Raw genomic sequence first — 24,363 nt, forward strand, 5'->3', positions numbered from 1 at the left:
CCGACTTCCACTGCATGATTCGTATCAGGCCATGAAGACAGCCATCGGAGATATCAGCTATCTGCATGCGAATAACCTCAATGGACGCAACGGAACTTAACATCCTCCGATGTTCGATTTCCGAGCGATGAAACGACTCAAAATGCGGAGAAATTCACAGTCTGCTCGGAAATAATGTCGATCCCTTCCAATCTCAGCTTTTATGTAGTCTTCTGATACAAGTTGTGCATTGTTCTGGTGATGTCCGAGTCGGCTTTGGTTACCGGATTGGGTGGAAGCCTGTACCTCACGGTTTTATGTGAAGAACAAGATTAATCTCGGAGATCTGCATCATTAGGAATAATTTGTTCTGCAGAAAAAGGGGATAGTAAAAATAACAAAGATGAAACTAGACGAGTTTCCGTGACGCGTTCCGATTAGAGGTCTTTTATCCGAGCTGTTGGCAGTGCAGGCTAGGTCATTGTATACAATGATATCTGTTCATTCAAGTCCATCCAGACAATATCAGATAGACATCAATTGAATAACTTCACAAAATGCTGCTTCGGCCGGTCAATTGTGAGACACAAAACGCCGATCTTCCGCCGAAGCGCGAGACATGATATCATCGCACAAACACAAAATCGGTGAAGATGGTTCGATAAGCCGTGGATTTCCCTCGTGGAGAACCCGGGTTGCTTCATTCCTTGTTTCCATCCTTATTATAAATACCCATGCCTATCAAGATGGCTTGTAAACACCGAATAAATTTCAACCACGTCATTCTTTTTGTCGCCGAGTATCTCAACCCGCACAGTCTGTTGGCCCTGTTCCATGCCACTCCCTCGCTGGCAAACCGGTTAATACTGCGCCATGCTCTCCATCAGAATAGAGCAGGACTGTCTATTTTCCATCTCATCGCGCAAGAAGGCGAAGAGAATATTTTAAACTCACTCCTCACCCATAATGTTATCGGATGGGATGTAAGGGATCATAACGGTCGGACACCGCTATCCCACGCAGCACAAAACGGCCATAGCACAGTGGCACATATATTATTGCGCAACGCGGGCGTTGAAGCAGATGCTAGAGATGATTTTGGTCGAACGGCACTATCTTATGCAGCTGAGAATGGCCACGAAGAAATTACTGCTTTGTTAATGGATCGAAACGATGTTCTGGTCGACTCGAAAGACGTGCTGAGTCGAACTCCGCTGTTATTTGCTTCTTCGAGTGGACGTTATAACATTGTTAGACTACTTGTTGCACGAAAAGACGTCAAGGCAGATTCGAAAGACCATCGAGGGTTGACATCGCTATCTCATGCCGCGTGGAATGGACACGAAGAGGTGGTCAGCATGTTGCTAGAGAGAAAGGGTGTCGATATCAATTCGAGAGATGAAGCCGGCTATACCCCTTTATCCTGGGCTGCAGAACGAGGCCACGCGACCGTCGTCAGAATGCTACTGGAGCAGCCAGATATCGATGCAGATTCAAGAGGACGAATAGGCCAATCACCACTATCCCATGCAGCCGGAAATGGACATGCAGAGGTCGTTCGTCTCCTGTTGCAGAGAGGCGATGTCAATCCTAATTCAAAGGACTTTCGCGGAGAGACGCCCTTAGCATGGGCTGCAGCCGCAGGGCGGACAGACGTCGTCAGGATCCTACTCGAAGAAGCAGGAGTCGATGCTGATCCTCGCGATGATCTTGGACGCACTCCGCTATCCCTTGCTGCGTGGAGAGGATTTGAAGCAGTGGTGAAGATGCTGGTGCAGCGAGATGATGTCAGGGTTGACTCGATTGATCTTACTGGACGGACACTGTTATCAAGGGCGAAAGCAGGTGGCAATGAAACCATTGTCAAGCTGCTGTCCTCTTGTATATAGATTATGGTTAAAACGAAGAATTCACATCTGCCAGGACATGATGATCGTGAGACGTGGTTGGCTCTGGAGAAGCTCCACATTCGGGGGCTCGATGCGATGCCCCGACAACGCACCAATGGCGTCCAAGTGGGGATTGTCAAAGTGCGGAGGTGGAGATGGAGGATTTAGAGCAGGATTGGACCACAGGCTATATATCTCAGATCAGGGGGAATTGAAACATAAAGCCCTCGTAAGAAGGTGATGCCCAGAAATATCATTTCATTCCATGTTCAATCTTCAGCCCTTTCGACAAGACATCATGGACCCAGCCGACGTTGAGGGTCAGATGAAGGACGTCTCGTCTCATGAGATTGAGAATGTCACCGAAGCAGTCTCGTTTTCTCCAGAGGAGGAGAAGGCATTGGTGAAGAAGATTGACCTCACTCTGCTACCCACTGTCTGGATCATGTACCTCCTGTCCTACCTTGACAGAACCAAGTAAGTGGGAGCATCTGAGGTAAAGGCTGTATAGTCTCTAACGGTTATGTACAGCATCGGCAATGCAAAAATATCTGGCATGGAGGTCGAACTCAACTTGACGTCCAACCAATACTCAATAGCCCTGGTTGTCTTCTTTGTCGGATACGTGGTCTTCGAGGTACCGAGCAAGTATGAAACCCCCATCATTAGCACAGGCCTCAAATCATCATTACTCACTGTCTTCTCCCTACAGTCTTGCTCTGGGCCGATCCCGACCTTCGATCTTCCTCCCATCGATCATGATTCTGTGGGGGGCATTGACGTGTGTGATGGCTGCCGTCAAAAGCTTCACCCACCTGGTCGTCCTTCGAGTCATTATTGGATGTGTTGAGGCAGGCTTCGCTCCTGGTGTGATACTTCTCCTGTCATCATGGTACAAACAAACCGAACAGTCGAAGAGATTCGGAGTCTTTATCTCGGCGGCTGTTCTATCGGGTGCCTTTGGTGGCCTGATTGCTGCCGGCATCGTTGAAGGTCTGGAAGGTGTTCATGGTATTCAGGGCTGGCGGTGGCTGTTCATTATCGAAGGTGCTGCAACCGTCGGTTTCGCTGTGATTTCGCTATTTATCCTTCCTGACTTTCCGGGAACATCGCGCCGTCTGTCTGAGCGCGAGAAGCAGATCGCCGTGACCCGCCTGGCCATTGACAATGTCACCGCTGCTACCGCGGATAGCGAGCATCTGAGCAATGTTGGTGCTTGTAAGGTGGCATGCCGGGACTGGCGCGCCTGGGCATTTGTAATTGGTTACATGGTTCGTGTCCATTTCTCGCTTCAATTCTTCAAACTGACCAACTGTCTGTGATAGGTCATTGTTGGCTCGAGTACCCTGACCTACTTCTACCCAACCCTCGTAGAAGGGCTTTTTGGAAATGCATCCACTAAAAAGATCAACTTGTTAACTGTCCCAATTTATGGCGTGGCGTTTGTCGCGACTGGTATCACATCCTACTGCAGTGACAAAGCACCCAATAACCGTGGATTGATCATTGCCGGCTGGCTGACCGTTTCCCTGATATGCTCGATCATTGTCTGTACTGTATACAACTTTACAGCTCGATATGTTCTCCTGATCCTCATGGCGGCTGGCCTGTGGGCCACCAATGGAGGAACACTAGCCTACGCCTCCTCTGCTTTTGGCGGGATGCATCCACAGGCCCGAGGTGTTGCTTTGGCCATGGTGAATGCACTGGGTAACCTGGCCCAGATTTACGGATCGGTATGTGTCTATGCTATGTATCTTTATTCCCCGGTCCCTGTGTTAACACCAGAATGTCAACAGTACCTGTTTCCGGAAGACGATAGCCCCAAGTATATTATGGGATTTTCAGTCATCTCTGCGATGTTAGCAGTAGGCGTGGTTGTGTTTTTGTTCTTGCATGTTTGGTTCCGGAGGCGTCTGCGGTCAGGCACCATCTAGCGATGAGAGCCGATGTTGAATGTTAGAGGAATACAGTTAAGCATGAATTACTACAACCCAGCCTTCTAGTGCTTTCAGTAAACTCGGTGGTGACTTTTCTCTGTATATACTATCTAGTGGAGCAGCTAGCTTTCTCTACAAGGGATCTATGGCAATAACTAGATCTGACTCTGAATATTCTATATATACGGCTTATTCTTCACGGCAATGAATGCCTCACGTACTTGGTCCACTGAAAGTATCCTTTGCGTACTCCAGCTCAAGCTCCTTTCGGAGCGAGATCAGCGGCCAGTGGAGCCTCTGTTGACACAAATCCAGCAGGTCCAAAAGAACAAGTCTTTCCCGTAGTGTCTGTACGCAAATCCCCGCTAGTAAAATTAGCGCAAAGCCGTTGGTTTTGTGAGGGGACTATGCTTACCGCGAAACAAGCAGTGCAAGGAGATCATGTTCGCTGCATCATCGTCTTCATCGACGGACCTTGCAATTCCACAAATCGTACCCAGGGCACCGGCCAGCATCTGCTGTGCCGCCCGATAGTTCTCAATCCCACCAGCGGAGGGACGATGTACGATGACGAGAATCATGGCGAGGCTGTGCATCTGAAGAGCCGCAGCATACGATGGTGGATTCACCCAAATTGGTGGAAATACCGCATCATCAGATGAACAACAAGTGAGAGGTCGATATTCCGGCGGCAGGTTGTCATGCCATTGCTGGAGTAGGAAGAGAAGCTCGCCACCCTTGTCCAGACGGCTCGTTAAGTCTGACTGTTCTTCTTCTTTCGATGCATAGTTGACACACTGCGAAAGCAGGTATATGGCGCGCCTTGCGAGCTCCGGTGGCTTCAGCGTGGACACCGGCTTTGTGGGATTCCAGACATTCAACACTCGACGCCGTTCCTGCATGGCGACCCAGATATCCTGTTGCAGCCAGGCCCACCAAATCGCCGAACGCAGCCCTCCAGACTCTCCGTCATTGGCTTGGGATTGTTGCATCCAGTAGACTGCTTTGAGATGTCGTTCCCAATTTCGATTCGACCCGTCGATCATTTCGTACGTGCTGATGAGGATGGCCGTTGCGACCAAATCCAAGCTGTGCGGATAGGATGCTGTGTTCAGATAATCTAGGGCATCCAAGTAGTATTGAACTGCAAGATTGCGGTCAATTATATATTCTCGGCCATCCAGTTCAGTCGTTGCCGGTCCCAACGAGAGATGCCGTGCCGAAAGACCTAGCAACGCTTTCATCAACCCCAGATTTCGAAGCGCCATGTGCGGAACTGTTGTGGCAAAATGAATCTCTGGATCATGGAAATCCAGTAGTTTGCTGGAGACGCGCACAAAATGCCTGAACAGGTGGTGTTCCACGTCCGAAAGAGGCGGCGATTCAATTTCCGAGTCACGTTGGAGGACATTGCCATTCCGCACCTCCTCTCCAGTGGTGGCATCCGTGGCTGAAGGTTGGAACCATCTCAACGGCGCAGCTCGTGATGTCACAGGGCTTTCTGTGCTTGCCTTTATCTGAGACTTTGGTCCAAGCTGATCTGATGGAAGAGAGTCAGGCGTCCCTGGCCCAGCAACGTCACGCAAGGAACGGCGAAGCGCGTAGACACACGCGCGCTGGCCTTTTGCACAGGGGCCACATTGAGGACGAGCCTGGTCGAGTCAGATATATACATTGTCTACAAAATCATAAACGAAAGGATACACACCTCGTCGCACTTGACATGGCGGCGTCTGCAGATGAGGCTAAAATAGCGTGAGAAAGAAACACTCAATATCTCGTCCAAACTCACCAACCAGTGGTCGCGCGAAGGCCGCGTCCTCGAGACTTGCGCTTTTGCCAATCCATTATAAGACAGATCAAGTTATGGAGTGAAAGATGTCGTGAAAGATGTCCAGAAAAGAAGGTTCTACATGGACCTGACGGCCTGGCCAAGAGTCGTCCACGGCGTGGTCTCGATGCGAGGACACAAGCTCGCTTCGAAGGCCCAGTCTGTTGCATTAGTGGATAAAGCCATGGCACAATTTATAACAGCGGCCTGCCCAATAATTTATCCATGCTTCAAACCTCTCACACTTGACCGAAATCAATAAACAATCTACCATGCCTCCCGCTATGCTCGACGTGGTCGCCAACAGCGATGGCAACGGCAGCGACACCGCAACGCCCCGAGTGGCCTCGGATACCTTCCTTGACACCACACCAGGCCCCGATCACGACTGGCGAATCACCCTGAAAGACAAGGTCATCGCCATCACCGGTGCCAACAGGGGCATCGGGCTGGCCCTCGCAGAGGTCTGCCTAGCAAACGAGGCGGCAGCCGTGGTCAGTTTGGACATATTCACACCCGGCGACGAGTTTGCCGCTCTTCGAAAGGCCTATCCCAAGCGCCTAGACTACATCCACTGCGACGTGACGTCCGAGGAGAGCGTCACCTCGGCCATCGACGGGGTCATTTCCGCCCGAGGCGCCATCCACGGCTTCATCGCCAACGCCGGCATGACCAAGCACCAGCCGGCGCTGGATTTCAGTCGCGCCCAGCTGGACAACCTGTTTAATCTCAACGTGTTTGGCGCCTACTTTTGTGCTACGACTGTTGCTCGCCGGTTCATCGAGCTGGGCATCAAGGGATCTATCGTCTTCACTGCGTCCATGACATCCTATCGCCCCAACCGCGCAGCGCCCTCGGCTCCCTATGGCGCGACCAAGGCTGCCGTCAGGAACATGACCCACACGCTGGCCATGGAGTGGGCAAAGCATGGCATTCGCGTCAACTCGGTCTCGCCCGGTTTTATCAAGACGGCCATGACCTACTTTGTGGATCAGGCCCCGGACTGGTCCCTCAAAATGCAATACTATGGTGGCATGCCGAGATTGGCCGATCCCAAGGAACTCGGGGGGGCCTATGTGTATCTGCTCTCTGACGGAGCTTCGTATACGACAGGTATTGATATTCCGGTGGCAGGTATTGTAGGCGCGTGGTAGGCTGATGTGCGTATGATGATATTTGTATTTATTCTCAGCCTATAGAACACTGGTTCTAGTATACATACCAACGAATGATGAATATATCCATCTCTTGCTCACTCCACTGATAGTTCAGTTCCCCCACACCTTCTGGAGTTGAGCAACAAGCCTCCGAGCGGGATATTTGCTAATCCTCAGCATATTCTCCAACGTACGGAGCAGCTCGCCCTGCATCTCGGACGACCGAACGAACTGGCCAACGGCGAACAAAGCCTGAACGTTGACAAAGGCGATGGCGGATTCATGATCCTGGCAGGCGTTGGCGATCCCGCAGACCGTCTTGACACTTTCATCCAGCTGTTTGTCCCGAAGGCAGTAAGCGTCAAGTCCTCCCATCGTAGGCTGGTTCAGCAGCACCGTGGCTCGTGCAAAATGGTACATCTGCATGGCGCCCGCGTGGTTGGGCGGGTGAATCCGTATCGGCGGGAACGGTGTCTGAGAAGTAGAATGCATCGCGACCATGACGGGCTGGTACGAAGCGGGAAGCACACGATGCCACTCGTCGAGGGCACGAAGAAGTCTATCGCCTTGCTCGATTCTCGGCCGTGGGTCCTCATGTGGCGATCGCCCGTGCGAGGCGGCATATGCGACGCACTTGCCGCAGATGTAGACAATCCGAGTGGCGAGCTCGTCCGAGTCCAGTTCTTCGAGTGGTTTTCGAGCCCGCCAGAAGGTGAGCGTTGGTCGTCCGGCTTGGAAAGCCGCCCAGATGTCCTGTCGGAGCCAGGCCCACCACACGGCGCGTCTGAGCCCGTCCACGGACTCGCCGTCATTGTCTTGAGACCGTTGGATCCAAAAAGAACCTCGCAAGTGCTGCTCCCAGTCCCCGCCGGTGCAGGCACTGTCAGCGTCGAACATCTCGTAGGTGCTGATCATGGTGGCAGTCGCGAGGATCTCCCGCGAGTCCGCATACGACGGGTACAAAAGTGTCTGCGAGAGATAATGAAGCGTTTCATAGTAATACTGCGTAGCCATGTGTGCCGGAGCAGGGCTTTCTACCTCTGGCCCATCCGTGAGACCGAGGGACATGTGCTTTGCGCCCACTGCGAGGATGGACTTCAAGAGCCCTGTGTTTCGGAGTGCCAGATGGGGCACGACATTGCTGAAATGCCGTGCTGTATCAAACAAATCTAGGATTGGGCCGACCACTTCGATGTAGTATTGAAAGAAGATGAAGTCGACGGCAGATAATTCGATCCGATTCGGGGTATTCCACGGTTCCGATATCTGGTATTGATCTACCAAAGGGGCTTCGATTCCGTTGTCTCGATGTTCCAGCTGGGCCAGTCTCTCGAGATGAGCCTCGGGACAGTCGGGCGCTGGTGACTCTCGACGAGAGAGGGCTATCTCGGGCAATTTCCATCCAGGGTCGCCCGATGAAGAAGCGCCGTTGAGCCGGTGAAGGTTGCTGATGGCATCCCGTGCCAGCAGGTCGTACCATTCCAAGGGGGAGATACTGAGCAGGGAGATCGGACTGTGACTCTGACTCTGACTCTCATGACTCTCAATCGAGCCTTGATGGACTGGCACCGATGATTCTGCGGGGACGTAGCTAGCACCGACACTCGGAGGCTGGGAACTCGGCAGTCCCTCAGGCTGAGTAACTGGAGCATATCGACAGATTCGATCTGCCTTGGAGCACCGCCCGCATTGAGGCTTCACATCATCACACTTGACGCGTCTTTCTCTGCAGGTGAGGCTGCGTGCGTGTAAGCGAGCTTGACATTTCGCTTCTGGGGGAGGGAATGATTCACCATCCTGTTCTGGTCCTCAAGCCGCGGGCGCGAGATGGTCTGATACGACGACGCCTGGTCCCCGTAGCGATGGGCTCTCTTGATTTCCCTCGTGCGGTGCTCATCACCTCCATTGAGTCTACGTACGCACCGTTGGGGCTTCGTTGCGAGGGCGCTCGTCTCTTAAATATGCCGCCATTGATTTACCCCGCTTTCGGCCCACTTTCAAGCGGGGGTTGGGGACTCGTAGGCGAAGTGTGCGGAACCAATCAGAGAGAGGGAACAGTACTTACCCCGGATTTTCAAACGAAGTGCCAACAATCCTCAAACATCATAAGGTGTGTCGGATAAACGTCATGTATAGTTTCAGGCCTATCAAGTTGCCTGCTGGGCTCGCATCGAAGGCCAGGAATCGCTTCGAACCGATGGATATCTCGATCACTATACTGCAGAATATCTCTCTCTAGGCTTGACCTTGTGATGTGGACATTACCTGACTTTGTCTGGATCTTCATCAGCTACTACGCTCAACCTGTCGAGCACGCGATGATGGAACTCTCACTGGAATATAAGAATTGACAGTCTGCTCGACTGGATCCATCGGCCAAAGACAGCTATCTGTCACCACTATCGTCAAACAACTATTTCTCTTTTCACATTCAGCATGGCACCTGCGTTGGAACTTCTCGAGAAGCCTGCCGTGGCTCTGCCGGTCAAATCAATATCCGCTATTGGCAAGGCTTCTGCTGCTGATTTCACATTAGAGAGCCCTGAGAAGCATCAACGGGTGATGGATGTCTTTCGAGCCTTCATCGCTGATATCTGCCAGCAATATGGCGAAGGGCACGCTGGGTGAGACACTCTCTGCTTCCTTATCATGGCAGGGCGCTAATTAGACCGCACAGATCTCCCATGGGTATGGCTGCCATTGGTATCGCCCTGTACAAATATGTCATGAAGTACTCTCCGCACAATTGCGACTACTTCAACCGGGATCGCCTTGTTCTTTCGAATGGTAAGTTCCACCCGGAAAGCCATATATTTATATCTATGTACTAACCAATCATAAAGGCCATGCCTGCCTGTGGCAGTACCTCTTTATGCACCTCGTTGGCGTCAGGAGCATGACCCTCGACCAGCTCAAGTCCTACCACTCGACGAGGACCGACTCAGTGTGCCCCGGCCACCCGGAAATCGAACACGAGGGCATCGAGGTTACGACGGGACCACTTGGCCAGGGCCTTGCCAATGCCGTTGGCCTCGCCATGGCTACCAAAAACCTAGCCGCGACATATAACAAGCCCGGCAATGAGGTGGTCAACAACATGACATGGTGCATGGTTGGGGATGCCTGCCTGCAGGAAGGCGTTGGTCTCGAGGCGCTCTCCCTCGCTGGTCACTGGAAGCTCAACAATCTCTGTGTGATATTCGACAACAACTCGGTGACGTGTGACGGTAGTGCGGACATGGCCAACACCGAAGATATCAACACCAAGATGCGTGCGACTGGTTTCAACGTGGTGGACGTGTACAACGGAGACTCGGACGTTGCCGGTAGGTCTGGTTTTCAAGTTTGATGATATCTCTGCTCACACACATCAGCCGTCGCCCACGCCCTTGTTGCTGCTCGATCGAGCAACAAGCCCACCTTCCTCAACATTCGCACCACGATTGGCTTCGGAGCCTCCAAGGCTGGCACCGCCGACGTACACGGAGCGGCCCTGGGCGTCGACGAAGTGGCCCGACTCAAGAGCTCCGTTGGTCTCAACCCTGAAGACCACTTCCACATCCCCCAGGACGTATACGACTTTTTCCGTGACATTCCCAGCCGTGGTGAGGTCCACGAGGCAGCCTGGCAGGCGGCTCTGGTCAAGTATCAAGAGACATACCCCGTCCTGGCGGCTGAATTTGCCCTCCGGGTCGCAGGAAAGATGCCGCAAGACTGGAGGCAATGCATTCCTCGCAAGGAAGAGCAGCCCACAGCATCAACGGCCTCACGCAAGTCGGCTGGTGTCGTGACCAACGCCCTCGCACAGAATATCAACACCTTCCTCGTCGGCACTGCCGATCTGACTCCCTCGTGTAATGTTGTCTACAAGAACAAGGTCGACTTCCAATCAGTGAGTGGCAGTCTCTCCTCTGGCTTCCCCAAAGGCTAATGCAGAAACCAGCCTGAACTCCAAACAGCGTGCGGCCTGAACGGAAACTACAGTGGTCGATATATCCACTACGGAATCCGAGAGCACGCCATGTGCGCCATCTCGAACGGGCTCGCAGCCTTCAACAAAGGCACTTTCATCCCCATGACCAGCACCTACTTTGTCTTCCACCTCTACGCCGCGGCTGCGGTGCGCATGGCCGCCCTGCAAGGCCTGCAACAGATTCACATTGCCACTCACGACAGCATCGGCGTTGGCGAGAACGGACCAACCCACCAGCCCATTGCCGTCGCGGCCCTCTGGCGCGCCATGCCTAATCTGCTCTACATCCGGCCCTGTGACGCCGAGGAAGTGGCCGGTGCCTACATGGCCGCCATCCAGGCCACAGAGACACCCACCGTCATCTCCCTCTCCCGGCAGAGTCTGCCCCAGTACCCGCAATACTCGTCCCGCGAGGGCGCAATGAAAGGCGCGTACGTTTTTGTCGAGGCAGCCGAGGGCGGCGATTTTGACGTGACCCTGATCGGAGTCGGGTCCGAGATGGGCTTCGCGATGCAGACGCGGGAATTGCTCCTCCAAGATGGTATCCGCGCCCGAGTGGTTTCCTTCCCCTGCACGAGGCTTTTCGAGCAGCAGTCGCGCGAGTACAAACAATCGGTTCTCCAGCCGCGCGCGGGGAAGCCCACGGTTGTGATCGAGGCGTACCCGGCCAACGGGTGGGAGCGGTATGCCGATGCCTCGGTGTCGATGAACAGCTTTGGAAAGAGTCTTCCTTCCAAGGAGACGTACGAGCACTTTGGATTTGCGCCGGAGATGATCGCGCCCAAGGTCAAGGATCTGGTCGAGGAAGTCCGGCGGGACGGTATCGGCATCCTGAGGGGTGACTTTCGGGATTTCAACGGTGGCCTGCGCATTGGTTTGGAGCATTAGAGATTACGAGATGTAACTGATGAATGTATACATGATTCGCCTAGAATGATATCAATTTTTTTACCATATCCAGTGTGTGTACATTTCTTTTGATTATTGCTTTCAATTACTCAACTCAGTGTAGCGGGCTAAGACTATTTCAAAGGTGGGTGTATACTTTTGTTCATTCTTGGTCTTGTACATAGCTGGAAATGCCGGGCCCGTTCAATTGTTGTCTGATGTCTGTAGGAGGTGAATGGCTAGATGATCTTGCGACGAACTCCACTATCCCTTGCTGCGTGGAGGAGATTTGAAGAAGTGAAGATGTCTCCCTTGAGTGAAATCCCCTCCATCAGCCGCAATCCTCCCGACGTTTACTCTTTCGCTCTATTCCTCGTCATCTCTATCGTCCTCGCCGTAGTAGATAATTTCCCCGCCATCATTGTCCTTCGATTTTTGCAAGGATTCTTCGGCATCCTTGTCTGGCCAGTGGCGGTGCCACCATCGAAGACATGCTCTCCTGGTCTACCGCCCCCTATATCTTCATCTTCTGGGTAGGTGCTCTATATTGCGGCCCTGCAATGGGTCCATTACTGGCTGCCTATGCAGTTCCCACCAACTGGCGATGGCCTCTGTGGGAGATTGTCATCATCGCAGCACCATCCCTCATCGTCATGGTCTGTCTGCTGGCAGAAACATCGCATGAGACCATTCTCCTCCATCGTGCTCAACGCCTTCGCCGAATCAACCCGCATATCCTCGCTCCGAGTGAGACACGTCGACATGGCTTCAAGAATATCCTGGTGGATGCTCTCATCAAACCGGTAGAAATCCTCATCAAAGACCCGGCTATAGCGTATATATCCGCGTATACCAGCCTCGTATACGCAACCTACTATTCGTTCTTTCAGGCCTTGCCTATCGCATTCGGCCGTACATATAGGATGTTCGCAGGCTCCCAGAGGCTGATGTTCCTCACCATCGTCGTGGGTTGTCTGCTTGGGTCTACAATATACGCTGCATATCTGAAATTCATTTTCTATCCTCGCTGCCAACATCGCCCTCCCGTCCAGGAAGACCGTTTATTCGCAGCCATCCCCGCCACTTGCTTCCTTTCTGTTGGCCTTTTCATCTTCGCTTGGACGGCTCGCTCTGATATCACTGGATCGTACCTGCAATCGGCGTTACCATCTACGCTGGATCTGCCTTCATCGTGTCCCAGGCGATTCTAGTCTACGTCCCTCTAACGTATCCCCGCTATGTGGCCTCTCTCTTTGCGGCCAATGATTTTGTCCGGTCCATTGTAGCGGCAGGATTTGTCATGTTTACGCGGTATACGTATGATGATTTGGGGATAGTCAAGGGAATGACGCTGCTGGCAGGTCTGTCGGTTGGAGGGATTCTAGGTATGATCTTTATCTACTCGTATGGAGGTAGACTGAGGGCTCGTGGCAAGTTTGCTGCGAAGGATTAAACAGACAAGTATGACTATGATCTCGATATACGCATTGTAATACATTGGTTGAGTCGAAAGCCAGGGAACCTGCTCTGTTCTTTATAGATAAGTCTTTACATGTAGCACCGATCAAGCAGGTCCGTAGTATTTCTCTGCATCTCCTAATTCCAGCTAGCGTGGGGGTGCAATGCTTGTCATGTTGGATGACGATCATCTTATCTGTATGATATCGTTGCATTTGAGGTATGCGGGGTAACATACATATCCATGCTGAGGTGGATTGTTGGTATTCGGATATGTCTGACCCCACACGGAAATATCATATACTACATTTCTTTTATATACCAAGGGTGCCACCCCACGCTTTACGCATTTCCTTCCATTGTCGAAATGCCGGCACCATGACACGAAAATACCTGGGCGGCAGTGGACGATGGTTAACCGTGTGGATTTCCACAGCTGCCTCAACCGTGCTGGTCTTCTATGGCTACGACCAGGGGTCTTTGGAAGTGCCATCGTCAGTGATGACTTTCTCCGGACCATGTCGAATCCATCAACCGCAATGCAGGGGAACCTTACATATGCAGCCAGTTCAATACTCTGACTGATAGAGACAGCTACATCTTTGTTTTAATATATTGTTTTTTTCTTGATAGATCTCTGCTCCCTAAACACAATTAGGGAGATCCCTACCAGTTGGCAAGGATATTGTCCGTCAAACCGTGGTTTAGATGCACGACAGTCATTTTGACACACCAATCGTGACCTGACCAGCATGACACCCTACAAAAGATTAACATTTCCATGTAAGTTAAACACATGAGTAACATTAATGAAGAAGATTTTTCATTAAATAAACAGAGTATAGAATCCCATATTTTCAGCTCCCAACCCCTTTCTTATTTCAAACTTTTACGCCCTATCTTCCTCTGCTGATTGAAAGTTGATATTTTCAGTCCGGTATCCATATTTCCCATTATTTCCCATTGTATGAATTCCATTCGATCATTTACATGCAACTTTGAGATTACCCTGGTCGTAGTTAATATCAGATTCATAACTTAGTGGATTCAGAAAACAATCAAGGGGAAGCATCTTACTCCCGTGCCGCTCTGTGTTTATAGTTAGCGTATTGTATATTTCTTTGATAAAAGATAAATGGAAGTGATTTAAACTTACAGTAATAGCACCTCTAGGACAGCATAGTGTACTTGGCCTCCCAGTTCCACAAGCAGCACCTATGATTGCTAAATCAATAATTCTCTATGAAGCTTGACCTCTTGACTTACCATCTCCTAATTCAATTTCAAGACAACCATTCCCAGCACCTCTGAAAAACAGGAAAGGCTGAACAGCTTGGTGGCAACAGAAACACCTTAGAGAATTCTGTCTTGTCTCGAATTCTCCTGCTGCAGATGGAAAAGCAAAGTTAATAAATGCAAAGAGTGATATGATAGATTTAAACTGCATTTTGAAGAGCCTTGTAAACTGTAATATAAGATTGTCGTGGAAATAGAAATAATTATAAAATAAAAATTAGAGACTATATACTAAACTGGAATAGTCCTATTATAGAATGCACTCTGATCTACATGACATCAAAATTATATCAAGTTTTAAGAATACATAGTTACACGTGATAGGATATTAATGTCTGGTTGATTGGAGGAAATACGAACCAAGGAACTATCTTTAAGCTTTAGTATTAAGTCTAAGATGGTTTTAATATACTGTGCAGCTTAGTGGTTGACCTTAACAGATGTTGATCTAGCTAACTAGGTTTATTCAGTGCCAGTCTGTCACGGAAGTTAAGTAGAGTCTAGACTTTAGACTTAACTTGTCTGGCTTATAAGTACTTCTAACTTTCTATATCTTAATAAATTAAATGTCAAACTTAATAAGTCTATTGTTGAAATTCCAGCCTAACTTATCACCTGCCTGTTAAGTTAACTCTAGAATCTGATTTTACTCGCGTGACGCCCTAGTGGAAGTCACATTCACTTTATATTAATGGTTATTCTTGGGGTCTAGACTAGGTGACGAACCAAACTGCATCCTTTCTATGACTACTCAAAGGTATAGAGATAAAAAAGATCAAGATTTACTGAACTAATATATAATTTCCATTTTCAAAGACATGTAGAACACATCTATGCCTTACCATTACTAAATTCTATTGTCACTTTATCATTTCTTATCAAGTGCATTTTGCTATTGGTTTCTGTCTGGTGGAATACTGCAGTTCGTCACTTACGAGATTTTATTTTGGTAAGTTCTCGTGTTCATGTTGGCCCACGGTAGATAGATATATATTCTAGCCGTTTATGGAAGAAGTAGTAAAAACAAAACTTACAAGAACCACAAACCCAGTTAGTAATACTCAACTTAATATTATGGTTTAACCATAATTAGATATGCTATGGTTCATATACAAGCAGCTTCATTATTACATCATTCCTACTTAGAGATCACTTATGGTATAATTCATGCCTGTGCTAACCGTAACAAGCCAAGGCTTGTTTGGGAATATTTAAATGTTACCTTTGCATGTGATAGCCAGCTAAAAGACCTTCTCCATCATCCTAGGCGGTGTGATCGGAAAGCGGATAATGAGTCTAACAATACTAGGATACAAAATCCACCCAGAAATAGGGCTGTATAGAGGGCCGTTTGCCAGCCTGATGGACCATAACATGAAAGCGAAAGCGCCGTGATCCTCAGATACAACATCATCGCACTGCTAAAGACGCCCCTAAAGAACCGACTGACAATCATAGCAACAGTATTCGTGGCGAGCGCGATACTAACAAGGCGGTTCTCTCTATCTCTCATGTTATGACTTCTGGCACCATTTTACGCACTTTGTTAAAAGTGGAGAAAAAAGAAAAAAAAGGACTTCTCTGTTTGTAAGGGTCTGTATAGCACGAGTTTCATGGATGTTTGGACAGTCTGGAGCCCTTGCCCTCCTGGCTCTTTTCTTTCACATCCTGCCATAATCTACACAACATCCACATGTCAAAACAGATAGGATAGAAATGATAATCAATATTCTAGTCTGTAATCCAAAGCAGTGCCAATTCAACAAGCCTATGCAGCAATCTGGCCAGCGGAAACAACCGTCGCAAAAGCATCCTCCAACTCCCTCAAGCTCACCTCCTTCAACGTCGCTGCCTCCACTCCTGGAATATTCCGGTCTCCCACCGCATCCTTCACAACCAGAACATCGTACCCCAATTCATTGCCGGCTCTGGCAGTCGTAGACACACACACATGCGCCATGTACCCCACCAAGACAATTTTCCTCCCCACACTGCCCAGACTACCCAGGTACTCGTGCAGATCTGTTTGCGCAAACGAGCTAGGAAAGTTCTTGCTCACGACTTTTTCCCCAGAAACAGGGGTAAGCTCGTCGAATTCCTGCGCCAACTCCGTTCCCGGCGTGAAAACGGGAGCGCCCGGTGGCGTCTGGTGGACGACATGGACGATGTTGCGCCCATTACCGCCCTGGCGGTAACGGATTAGTAGATCTGAAATGACCTTGCGGGACTCAGCAACGCGATCGATCTGGAGGTTGCCGTGGGCGTATTCGTTTTGGGCATCGATGATGATGAGAGTGGAGTCTTGGATTGAGGCAGAGGAGCGGGGGATTCCGACCATTTGGCGGAAGGATTGAGCTGAGGATGTAGACATTTTGCTTGAGGTAGATTGAACGATGGTTAACATCCAACAGGAGAGAAACTGTTATCGGGTTTATATAGACTGTCAGGCGGAGTCAATGCGGCCAGAAGTGGGATGTATCCACCAATGAGAGGCTGCATCTATGTCTTGGCGGAATATACTGCTGTTTCAGGCTAGAGTATTTACCCAACACTAGCCAGATTCGGCAGCGTAAATCGCCAACTAAGAGTCCTTGTATGACGTAGGTAGGGTCAAAATCACCTCCACCAGACACTTCCATCTCACCGCGTCTCGTCCACTGTATTCCGCATGAATCGAGACCTCTGAGAGACTCGACATACGATCAAGGTCGAGCAACATTGTGTCTGCTAGAACTGCCCAGCGAGAAAGCTTGGGGCACGTACCACCGCATTCATCAAGACGCCGACTTATGCCAATAATGCGACGGAAAGCACCCTTAATGTATCCAGTGCCGTCATTCAGGCCTAAAGGGCCCTGGGTATCCCATCTGGCCTTTTGTGGAGCAGGGCGGAAGACCGAAAGCCCAGAACCAAGGCCAGACAGCTTCATCGTTGACCTCGTCTGGGCGATCCCAGCCACATTGTGCTGAGCTGGTTGACCTCATCATACAGAGCTACGTGCCGAAAGAGAAATACATTGCCGCAAGAGTATCTCAGACAAGCCACTGCCTCGAATATTGATGCTTATTGAGTCAGCAGTATAGTATTCATGCCTACTCTGTATAAGCATAGAATATCACATGATATCTTAAAGCAGTTTAGTGGCGCTACGCGAGCACCAACTTTCACATTAGCAGCACGTGGTATTATCTGTGTCAACATCACATACAAGCTTACCTACTCTCTGACAAATAATCAACATCCAGGCACTGATAAGGCGTCTGATAGATACAGGGTATAGCCTGTGATAAGCGAAATAGGCAGAATCCTTCCTCTCTTTGTAAGCAAGTTGGCGCTTATAAAAGCCTCTCTGCCTGACACGTCAGCATAACCTCAACACAATAATCTGAACACGATGGGCAACCAGGAGGACGATGGTGATGCTGTTTTTCCTCTTTCCTTCTGGGATGACTTACCACACACACGCGCCATATGCCTTAATCTGACGTATCGGGTCGACGGTGTGCTGGACGTGGACAAGCTGCGCGCCTCGCTCAACAGATTGCTAGAGATAGGCGATTGGAAAAAACTGGGGGCACGATTACGAAAGAATGTACGTCGAACTGATACTCGATCAACCTTGCGCGATACTAACACAAGATAGAAAAATGGAAAACTCGAGTACCATGTGCCGGCAGCGTACAGCGAGGAAAGACCCGGGGTAGCGTTTACAACGGCTCAGCATAAGATGAAATTCAGCGAGCATCCATTGGCATCGCAGTTTCCTGTCAGCGTAGAGGAGCCAGTTCTACTTGATGCCTTCACAGATTTATCGTCGCTTGTGGATGATACACACCCAGCAACGAAGATAGAAGACTGGACGTCCACCGATCGGCCGCAGCTGACGGTGCATGTCGCGCTATTCCCAGATACAACGCTTCTCACAGTTACCCTTCCTCATACATTTGCCGACGCAATGGGAATCTCTACCTTCCTAAAGGCATGGACCGCCGTTCTGCGCGGGCAGGAGGATGATGTACCTGTGTTGAATGGGTTCGATGACCCTCTCAAACCCCTGAATGAGAAGACAGCATCGGAGACCCTCAGCTATGCGTCTCGTCTGCTGAGCGGGCTTCGATTTTTCATATTCGTCTTCTGGTATCTCTTCGATCTGCTCTGGTACCGCGACGAGATGCGTACCGTGTGCATCCCAGAAGCGTATGTCAACAAGATGCGCGACGACGCACTAACGGAGCTCCAACATTCAGAAGACCCATTTGTCAGTCATGGTGATATCTTGTTTGCCTGGTGGGCGCGGACACTCATGAAATCCCTACGAGTATCGCCTGACCGGCCAGTTACCCTGTTGAACGTGTTCGAGACTCGTTCGATAGCGCTGCAAGGCGAACAACCCGCCTGGCTTTCCAACATGGTCTTCCCGTCCTATACCTTTCTCCGAGCCGGTGATTGCCTTGACCGTCCACTCAGCTATACCGCATCCAAGATCCGTGCCGCTCTAGTCGCACAACGGACCAAACCGCAGTTGGAAGCATTGATGACACAGCAGCGTTCAACGCTTCAGCGAACAGGCAATCCACCTGTTTTTGGGGAGCCAAATATGTTGCTACTCTGCTGCTCGAACTGGCATCGTGGCCGCTTCTTCTCGGTTGATTTCTCGGCCGCTCTCGCTAGTACGGAAGGGGAACGGGAAACTCCACGGGCGCCAACGCAGATCCTCTGCACTGGACATGCAAATGGTCTCTCAATACGCAATGCGGGGCCTATCATTGGTCAGGATGGGAATGGGAACTGGTGGATGTCATTCACAGTGAGGAAAAGCGCATGGGGTGGCGTTCAGAAGGAACTGGATCAATTGAAGCATGATTGGAGCAAGAATCGTTGAATATAAATATGTAATTGTCTTCAAATTATGTACATATACAAACCAGGAAGACAAGCAATATTGTCTCTCATATACGACAAGGTTATAGAAGGGGCAATCTTGGATAAGATAGCAACATCCCCCAGTCGCGTCATATTCTCCTCCACCGGGAGCCAACCATGTCATGTATATTCTAGCTTGGCCAAGCACACGTTACCTTTCGTATCACAATTATCTGGTCTGTAGTCAACAGCAGGATTTGCTGGTGGATGGAATGCTGGGATCAGACAAAGTAAATTCCATTCTTGACTACATTGATAATCTTCAACTAACGGACATCGTTCCTTCCCGCATATTCCTCAAGCTCCCCAGAGACGTTGCCACATCGTCTTCTGTGATTTTGGCTGAAGATGAAGCCCGGTTGGGGTTACATGGTAAATTTGGGTTTTCTCACGATCAGAGAGGCGAAGGCTCTGCATATTATTGTTAACGCTCAGACGCCCTTTCGGTTCTTCATGATGAATGTTCAAAGTCTCTCCTCCGTAGCCAGAGATTGGCAATGTCCAACTCTTTCCTATCTGTGATGTTTTGCCCTTGATGTCCAGCTTCAACAACTCATTGGCGTCCGAGTCTACGACCTGCAGCGATGCATAGGTATCAGGAAAATAGTGATGGGCAATTCCGTTTTTCAAGTCAATAACCAGCTTCCTACCAACCAGGTCCAGGTCTGCGGTTAGGAACTGCCAATCACCAATACCCTTGAATGAAGCTGTGAAAGAATTTCCAAGTTGCTCGCTGGGCGCGTTGTTGTCGGCAGGTAAGCAGTCGGCATATTTCTTCAGCAGGGCGTCGCGCTGAGAGCCAGAAAACTGGTGGATGGCGAGCCAAATGTCGACTTTGCTGGGACTATCGGACATTAGCAGAGCAGGATGATGACGGACGGTAGCTGCTGCTGCTGCTATACGGGCCTCAAGAGCTGGCAGTGGGTCATTCTTGAGTGACTTATTCTTGAGACCACTAGAGGTTATCTCAAAGACATTCGTTTTGTTAGAATGATCAATCACCCCGTCAAACCGTGGCCGCAGTACTAGCCGGCTTTGCGGTTCAGCATGGTAAATCTGCAGGGTATAGCCTGGATCAAAGCGTATCTTGGTATCGATTAATTTCGCCCCAACCCCTGGCATCGTGGCGCGGAACGTCTCTTTGTTGCTGCCATCTCTGACCACAAGCTCCGCGTAGGTCTCCTTACCAAAGTAGGAATGGGGGCTCTCGTCTGTCACGGCTACTTGCAAAACATGATCCACTTGGTCAACGGTCACGATGCTGAAGACGCTGTCGCTCAGTCCAAGAAATTGGAACTCCTGGTTTGCCACGAGAGAAGCTGTCTGAGGCACAAAATTGACCTTCACCTGGGCAGATCCGGGCTTGACCACGAGGTAGCGCTGGTCTACTAGGTACTTTTTGTTTCGCCCCAAGGGAACACGCAGCGAGTAGACCCCAATTGGCAGATCACCAAGGTCGAGCTTCCGAGTTTCAATGCGAAGCTGCCGTACATAACGGGAACCATCCATAACGTTAACGGGATTCCCATAAATCTGGGCAAAGTCGTCGATTTCAAGTTCGAGGGTGACATTGCCCTTGATACCACTCGCCAGCAATTGCGGGATATCAACCAAGGCGAGAGGGCTTTCCAGCTTCAGTTGTTTTTGGAGCTTTGTCAGAGTGTCTCCATCAACCAGCTGATTCAACGGATACACTGCTCTGGCTTGACTGAATTGGCTGAGCACCTTTTCTGCCGGCGAGATAAACCCACTGCACAGCTCCACAAATGGTACCACATCAACGTGACTCGCACCGGCAATACTGTTAGACAGTATTTCCAGAAACGGATGGTCGCAGGAACGAAAACCTGGCTGGTTGCTCACCAGGCGGTATTGTTGGTTGAAATGGGCAAAAGCGTCCACACCCGCCTTTTCCAACATCAAGACAAGGAAGTATAGCTTTTCGCGGAGGCCCCAGCCATTGAGAGACTTTTTAGAGGTAATATTTTCAATGATACCTTTTTCGACCTGGTCCTGGTTCCCATAGTCGTACAACCAGCCCTCCTTGAACTTGCGGTCACCCAGATAGGCGCTCTGGTAGAAGGCAGCATAAATGTTGTTGGACACCTCGCCGTTCGCGAAATACCCATCACGCGTGAAGTACATTTGATAGCCATGGGCAATCTCGTGTAGATTTCCCCAGTTGGTCGCCAATGGTAGCAGCCACCGCGCCGAGATTGTATTGTCCGTTTCCGCGGTCCAGCTTCCGCCGTAATACGCCCCCCCAACCCCGTTTTTATCAGCCTTCATAAAGTATCGGTTTGGGCTGTTTAGATCGGAGGGATGATCCGGCTCAAAGGATAGCCCAGTAATGGCATTGAAAAATGAAAATACCCTTTCATAGTATCCGATCAACCCTTCGATATCACCCACTTCCTGTGGACGTCTCAGTGTCTCCTTATCGATCACAGGCACTAGAACCTGGGTGAATCTGGAATCTAGTAAGGCAAACTCTGCCTTCTGGTTGTCCCACTCTTTGAAGAAGTCGCTTTGGTTTTGCCCCTTGCGATAAACGGGCAATTTCTTGGAATCGTCCGGATATTCGTACTCCACCACTGGTTGCGCCGCGTCAGTGGACGAGTCGACATACGGAGTGTCGATAAAAGGTACGGAGACAGCCTTTACATCGAGAGGAGCCCAGCTGGTACCAATCCTCTTGGATGCCTCCGTTTCTCTATCGTCATTGAGCAAGCGGAGCGTCAGCTCGCCTTTGAAAGCGGGATTGGTCTGGCGGGCTTTGATGGTCTTGTCCGCAGCGAGAACAATACTCAAGTGCTGGCGGTCATGGTCGATGCCCTTGCTCATTCCTGCTGCATCGAGCCATTTAGGGCGTGGGAGGACGGTAATTTGCTTGCTTTTGATAGCCATGGTGTTAGACTGCAACGGTCAGAGGTCAGCGGCATAATGGATGAGCAGCGAACGCGGGCGCTTACCTGGGTAGGAGTTCAAACTGTTGAGGTTGCAATTGGAGCTTTGGAGCTACTCACGGTTTTGGTTACCAATTCATCCATCCTGCTTGGGCTGTTTGATATATATATATATCTCGTGTCCCGGATACCCCGGCATCTTGTAGACAACCAATTGTTCGATAGCCACGTCACCAAGTCTGCTCCATACATCATGTCTGCTTCATATGTCAGTATTTGCAAGGCCGGTTGGGTTTCCTAGGACCATGAAAGTTTGATGTGGTACATTCTAGAAGCGGAAGCTGGGATCCTAGTAGTGAGTTGATCAGGCTTCTAACCAGACATTGACCGAAGACATCGTATGGCGGAGAGCACTGTTAGTTTTCTGCTAGGTAGCTAAGACCTTTGATGAACTACTATAACCTCCGCAAACCACAGAATTGGTTGAGTCTGGGCGCGTCTGTTTGCCGTTTGCGTGTGCAAGCAATCGCAAGAGAGTTATGCAACATTATTTTATAGTTTGCATGGCGTTGCGGAGAAGCAGCACTGTGAATATGGCACCGAGTCAATTTCTCTGGGCTGTATCAAGCTACCTAACTATAGAACCTTGGTCCAACCGTTAAAGTATTGTTCGGTAGATTGGTCATATTCGCTCATCAGGATCTAAGGTAACCGATCTAAGGAACACCGCAACTAGTCATACCAGTTGACCGGTCGTCTATTTCTCTGGAATGTCATGCTGTCATAAAATAAGCTTAAGGAGTGGTGGATAATATTTAACTGCTACAGGTCTGATCAACCAATCAGGTGCCGTGATGCTGAAAGTGGTGACATATTTAGCATTAAAGTTCATCATGACATCTGTCATGCGTACCAGATATGTTATACTTTTAGTTCTCATAAAGTAAATCTTGAATATCTGCTTCCTAACGACTAGGTAAGCTTGATATTTGATAAAAACACTAAATATAGAAAAAAATCAAAAACATACAACAGCAGGGATTCGCTGGTGGTCACCCACCCAACTACTAACCTGCCGGCGTGTGGCTTAAGTACGGCTGAGCGGACGGGAAGCCCTGTTCTCCACACCCTGTGGTCGTATGTACTAGACACAACATGATAGAAAATTATATACTTCATTGCAAATATATCAAACCATACCTGCCATGATTGTAATAGAATGTTGGGAGATGTTAGGAGGCTAGATACTTAAGAATGAGGAACTATAGCCAGATTCTAATGACAAGACAAATCCAGCCAGGAATGCAAGAACCAAAGCTAATCGATTAGCGCTGTTTGGAACAAGCTATATCGTGGCCCTACGTGACGTGGACGTCTACAGATCCTCTCCGCCTTTTATGATGGATCTATCCTAGGATTATTCTGTCTGTACTTTGGATTTTGCTATATTAGGTATATACTAAGGATGGGTCGTTTTGTATCGCTGATATCGGTAAGAGATGATTATCTTACCTTAACTAGACGTTTATATTCTTGTTAGTTAATGTTTCGTTCTACTGGGTTCTTCGGAAATAGCGTGTCATACCAGTGTGTATTCTTACCAATGAGTGCGTAATATATGTAATATATCATATAAAATAGTGATCGATCTGGTAATGAGTGGGTAATCATTACCCACAGGTCGGAATTTCCAATTCGACTCGGCATACAGTTTCATCTTGACAACACACCAAGTGAATTTGATGATCTGCTTTCCCAGGTGGTGAAACCATCCTTCTTGGGCGATGATCGGCGTTAGAAGTTACTATGGTATATTGATGTGTTCATAGATAAACGCCATAAGTTGGTAAGATGATCTGAGTTCTAGCCACCATTCGCGACACGGTCTAAACACGAGGTGCTCTATACTCGAATCGGTTAAATAAACGAGACGGGATACGCATACAGAAAATGTGCGAGAAAATCAGTCATCAGCACTCATTCAACATAGAAAAAGTCAATAGTCAGTCACTCAATTGAGTCATAGGAACCTGACGACCTGATTGGCCGAATCAAATAGGCACTGGATCTCTCACACGGCAGACACGCTGGCCAAGAACAGTCTTAGCTGGATAGACCCACCG

At 49.6% G+C, this 24,363-nt stretch overlaps 12 protein-coding genes across 12 annotated transcripts; 6 read left to right on the forward strand and 6 right to left on the reverse strand.

The window, feature by feature from the left end:
• Positions 1 to 725: 725 nt before the first annotated feature.
• ASPWEDRAFT_174965 (ankyrin repeat domain-containing protein) lies at positions 726 to 1,868 on the forward strand (the record flags this gene model as incomplete). Its single annotated transcript, XM_040831301.1, has 1 exon — positions 726 to 1,868. The coding sequence occupies one exon, from the start codon at positions 726 to 728 to the stop codon at positions 1,866 to 1,868; it is 1,143 nt and encodes a 380-aa protein (XP_040687240.1).
• A 298-nt stretch (positions 1,869 to 2,166) lies between these two features.
• On the forward strand, positions 2,167 to 3,805 carry ASPWEDRAFT_30629 (uncharacterized protein; the record flags this gene model as incomplete). The annotated part of the gene is made up of 5 exons (XM_040833442.1): positions 2,167 to 2,345; positions 2,400 to 2,516; positions 2,581 to 3,139; positions 3,194 to 3,604; positions 3,668 to 3,805. 5 exons carry the CDS (start codon positions 2,167 to 2,169, stop codon positions 3,803 to 3,805), a joined length of 1,404 nt encoding a protein of 467 aa, XP_040687241.1.
• Positions 3,806 to 4,021: 216 nt separating this feature from the next.
• On the reverse strand, positions 4,022 to 5,533 carry ASPWEDRAFT_53468 (uncharacterized protein; the record flags this gene model as incomplete). The annotated part of the gene is made up of 3 exons (XM_040837889.1): positions 4,022 to 4,173; positions 4,224 to 5,152; positions 5,517 to 5,533. 3 exons carry the CDS (start codon positions 5,531 to 5,533, stop codon positions 4,022 to 4,024), a joined length of 1,098 nt encoding a protein of 365 aa, XP_040687242.1.
• Positions 5,534 to 5,682: 149 nt separating this feature from the next.
• On the forward strand, positions 5,683 to 6,793 carry ASPWEDRAFT_61557 (uncharacterized protein; the record flags this gene model as incomplete). The annotated part of the gene is made up of 1 exon (XM_040838585.1): positions 5,683 to 6,793. Exon 1 carries the CDS (start codon positions 5,912 to 5,914, stop codon positions 6,791 to 6,793), a length of 882 nt encoding a protein of 293 aa, XP_040687243.1. The 5' UTR covers positions 5,683 to 5,911.
• On the reverse strand, positions 6,558 to 8,712 carry ASPWEDRAFT_138681 (Zn(II)2Cys6 transcription factor). The gene is made up of 2 exons (XM_040829379.1): positions 8,590 to 8,712; positions 6,558 to 8,534 (listed from the first exon to the last, which is right to left on the reverse strand). The coding sequence occupies exons 1-2, from the start codon at positions 8,700 to 8,702 to the stop codon at positions 6,908 to 6,910; spliced, it is 1,740 nt and encodes a 579-aa protein (XP_040687244.1). The 5' UTR covers positions 8,703 to 8,712; the 3' UTR covers positions 6,558 to 6,907.
• Positions 8,713 to 9,232: 520 nt separating this feature from the next.
• ASPWEDRAFT_160426 (transketolase family protein) lies at positions 9,233 to 11,698 on the forward strand (the record flags this gene model as incomplete). The annotated part of the gene is made up of 5 exons (XM_040829794.1): positions 9,233 to 9,420; positions 9,474 to 9,583; positions 9,640 to 10,122; positions 10,171 to 10,688; positions 10,740 to 11,698. The coding sequence occupies 5 exons, from the start codon at positions 9,233 to 9,235 to the stop codon at positions 11,655 to 11,657; spliced, it is 2,217 nt and encodes a 738-aa protein (XP_040687245.1). The 3' UTR covers positions 11,658 to 11,698.
• Positions 11,699 to 11,960: 262 nt separating this feature from the next.
• On the forward strand, positions 11,961 to 13,176 carry ASPWEDRAFT_744930 (uncharacterized protein). The gene has a single exon (XM_040839482.1). It carries the CDS (start codon positions 12,149 to 12,151, stop codon positions 12,866 to 12,868), a length of 720 nt encoding a protein of 239 aa, XP_040687246.1. The 5' UTR covers positions 11,961 to 12,148; the 3' UTR covers positions 12,869 to 13,176.
• Positions 13,177 to 14,029: 853 nt separating this feature from the next.
• Positions 14,030 to 14,596, reverse strand: ASPWEDRAFT_43593 (uncharacterized protein; the record flags this gene model as incomplete). Its single annotated transcript, XM_040836060.1, has 4 exons — positions 14,382 to 14,596; positions 14,272 to 14,330; positions 14,193 to 14,204; positions 14,030 to 14,124 (listed from the first exon to the last, which is right to left on the reverse strand). Coding segments are annotated over exons 1-4 (275 nt in total), but the record flags the coding sequence as incomplete, so codon positions are not given.
• Positions 14,597 to 15,580: 984 nt separating this feature from the next.
• Positions 15,581 to 16,052, reverse strand: ASPWEDRAFT_624478 (uncharacterized protein). The gene has a single exon (XM_040838654.1). It carries the CDS (start codon positions 15,922 to 15,924, stop codon positions 15,670 to 15,672), a length of 255 nt encoding a protein of 84 aa, XP_040687248.1. The 5' UTR covers positions 15,925 to 16,052; the 3' UTR covers positions 15,581 to 15,669.
• A 127-nt stretch (positions 16,053 to 16,179) lies between these two features.
• ASPWEDRAFT_53472 (putative isochorismatase family hydrolase) lies at positions 16,180 to 16,782 on the reverse strand (the record flags this gene model as incomplete). Its single annotated transcript, XM_040837890.1, has 1 exon — positions 16,180 to 16,782. The coding sequence occupies one exon, from the start codon at positions 16,780 to 16,782 to the stop codon at positions 16,180 to 16,182; it is 603 nt and encodes a 200-aa protein (XP_040687249.1).
• Positions 16,783 to 17,805: 1,023 nt separating this feature from the next.
• ASPWEDRAFT_174973 (uncharacterized protein) lies at positions 17,806 to 19,293 on the forward strand (the record flags this gene model as incomplete). The annotated part of the gene is made up of 2 exons (XM_040831302.1): positions 17,806 to 18,003; positions 18,055 to 19,293. The coding sequence occupies 2 exons, from the start codon at positions 17,806 to 17,808 to the stop codon at positions 19,291 to 19,293; spliced, it is 1,437 nt and encodes a 478-aa protein (XP_040687250.1).
• A 169-nt stretch (positions 19,294 to 19,462) lies between these two features.
• Positions 19,463 to 22,580, reverse strand: ASPWEDRAFT_624491 (uncharacterized protein). Its single transcript, XM_040838655.1, has 3 exons — positions 22,566 to 22,580; positions 22,307 to 22,497; positions 19,463 to 22,250 (listed from the first exon to the last, which is right to left on the reverse strand). Exon 3 carries the CDS (start codon positions 22,239 to 22,241, stop codon positions 19,632 to 19,634), a length of 2,610 nt encoding a protein of 869 aa, XP_040687251.1. The 5' UTR covers positions 22,242 to 22,250; positions 22,307 to 22,497; positions 22,566 to 22,580; the 3' UTR covers positions 19,463 to 19,631.
• Between the last annotated feature and the right edge of the window lie 1,783 nt (positions 22,581 to 24,363).

This window comes from Aspergillus wentii (genome assembly GCF_001890725.1).
Source record: "Aspergillus wentii DTO 134E9 unplaced genomic scaffold ASPWEscaffold_6, whole genome shotgun sequence".
Lineage (NCBI taxonomy): Eukaryota > Fungi > Ascomycota > Eurotiomycetes > Eurotiales > Aspergillaceae > Aspergillus > Aspergillus wentii.

Bases quoted from the DNA above. Each gene is read 5' to 3' on its own strand.
- ASPWEDRAFT_624491 (XM_040838655.1), bottom strand. From the start codon at position 22,241: ATGGCTATCAAAAGCAAGCAAATTACCGTCCTCCCACGCCCTAAATGG.
- ASPWEDRAFT_744930 (XM_040839482.1), top strand. From the start codon at position 12,149: ATGCTCTCCTGGTCTACCGCCCCCTATATCTTCATCTTCTGGGTAGGT.
- ASPWEDRAFT_624478 (XM_040838654.1), bottom strand. From the start codon at position 15,924: ATGAGAGATAGAGAGAACCGCCTTGTTAGTATCGCGCTCGCCACGAAT.
- ASPWEDRAFT_138681 (XM_040829379.1), bottom strand. From the start codon at position 8,702: ATGGAGGTGATGAGCACCGCACGAGGGAAATCAAGAGAGCCCATCGCT. The intron at 8,535-8,589 runs GTGAATCATTCC...ACACGCACGCAG, and splicing joins TTGAGGACCAGAACAGGATG to CCTCACCTGCAGAGAAAGAC.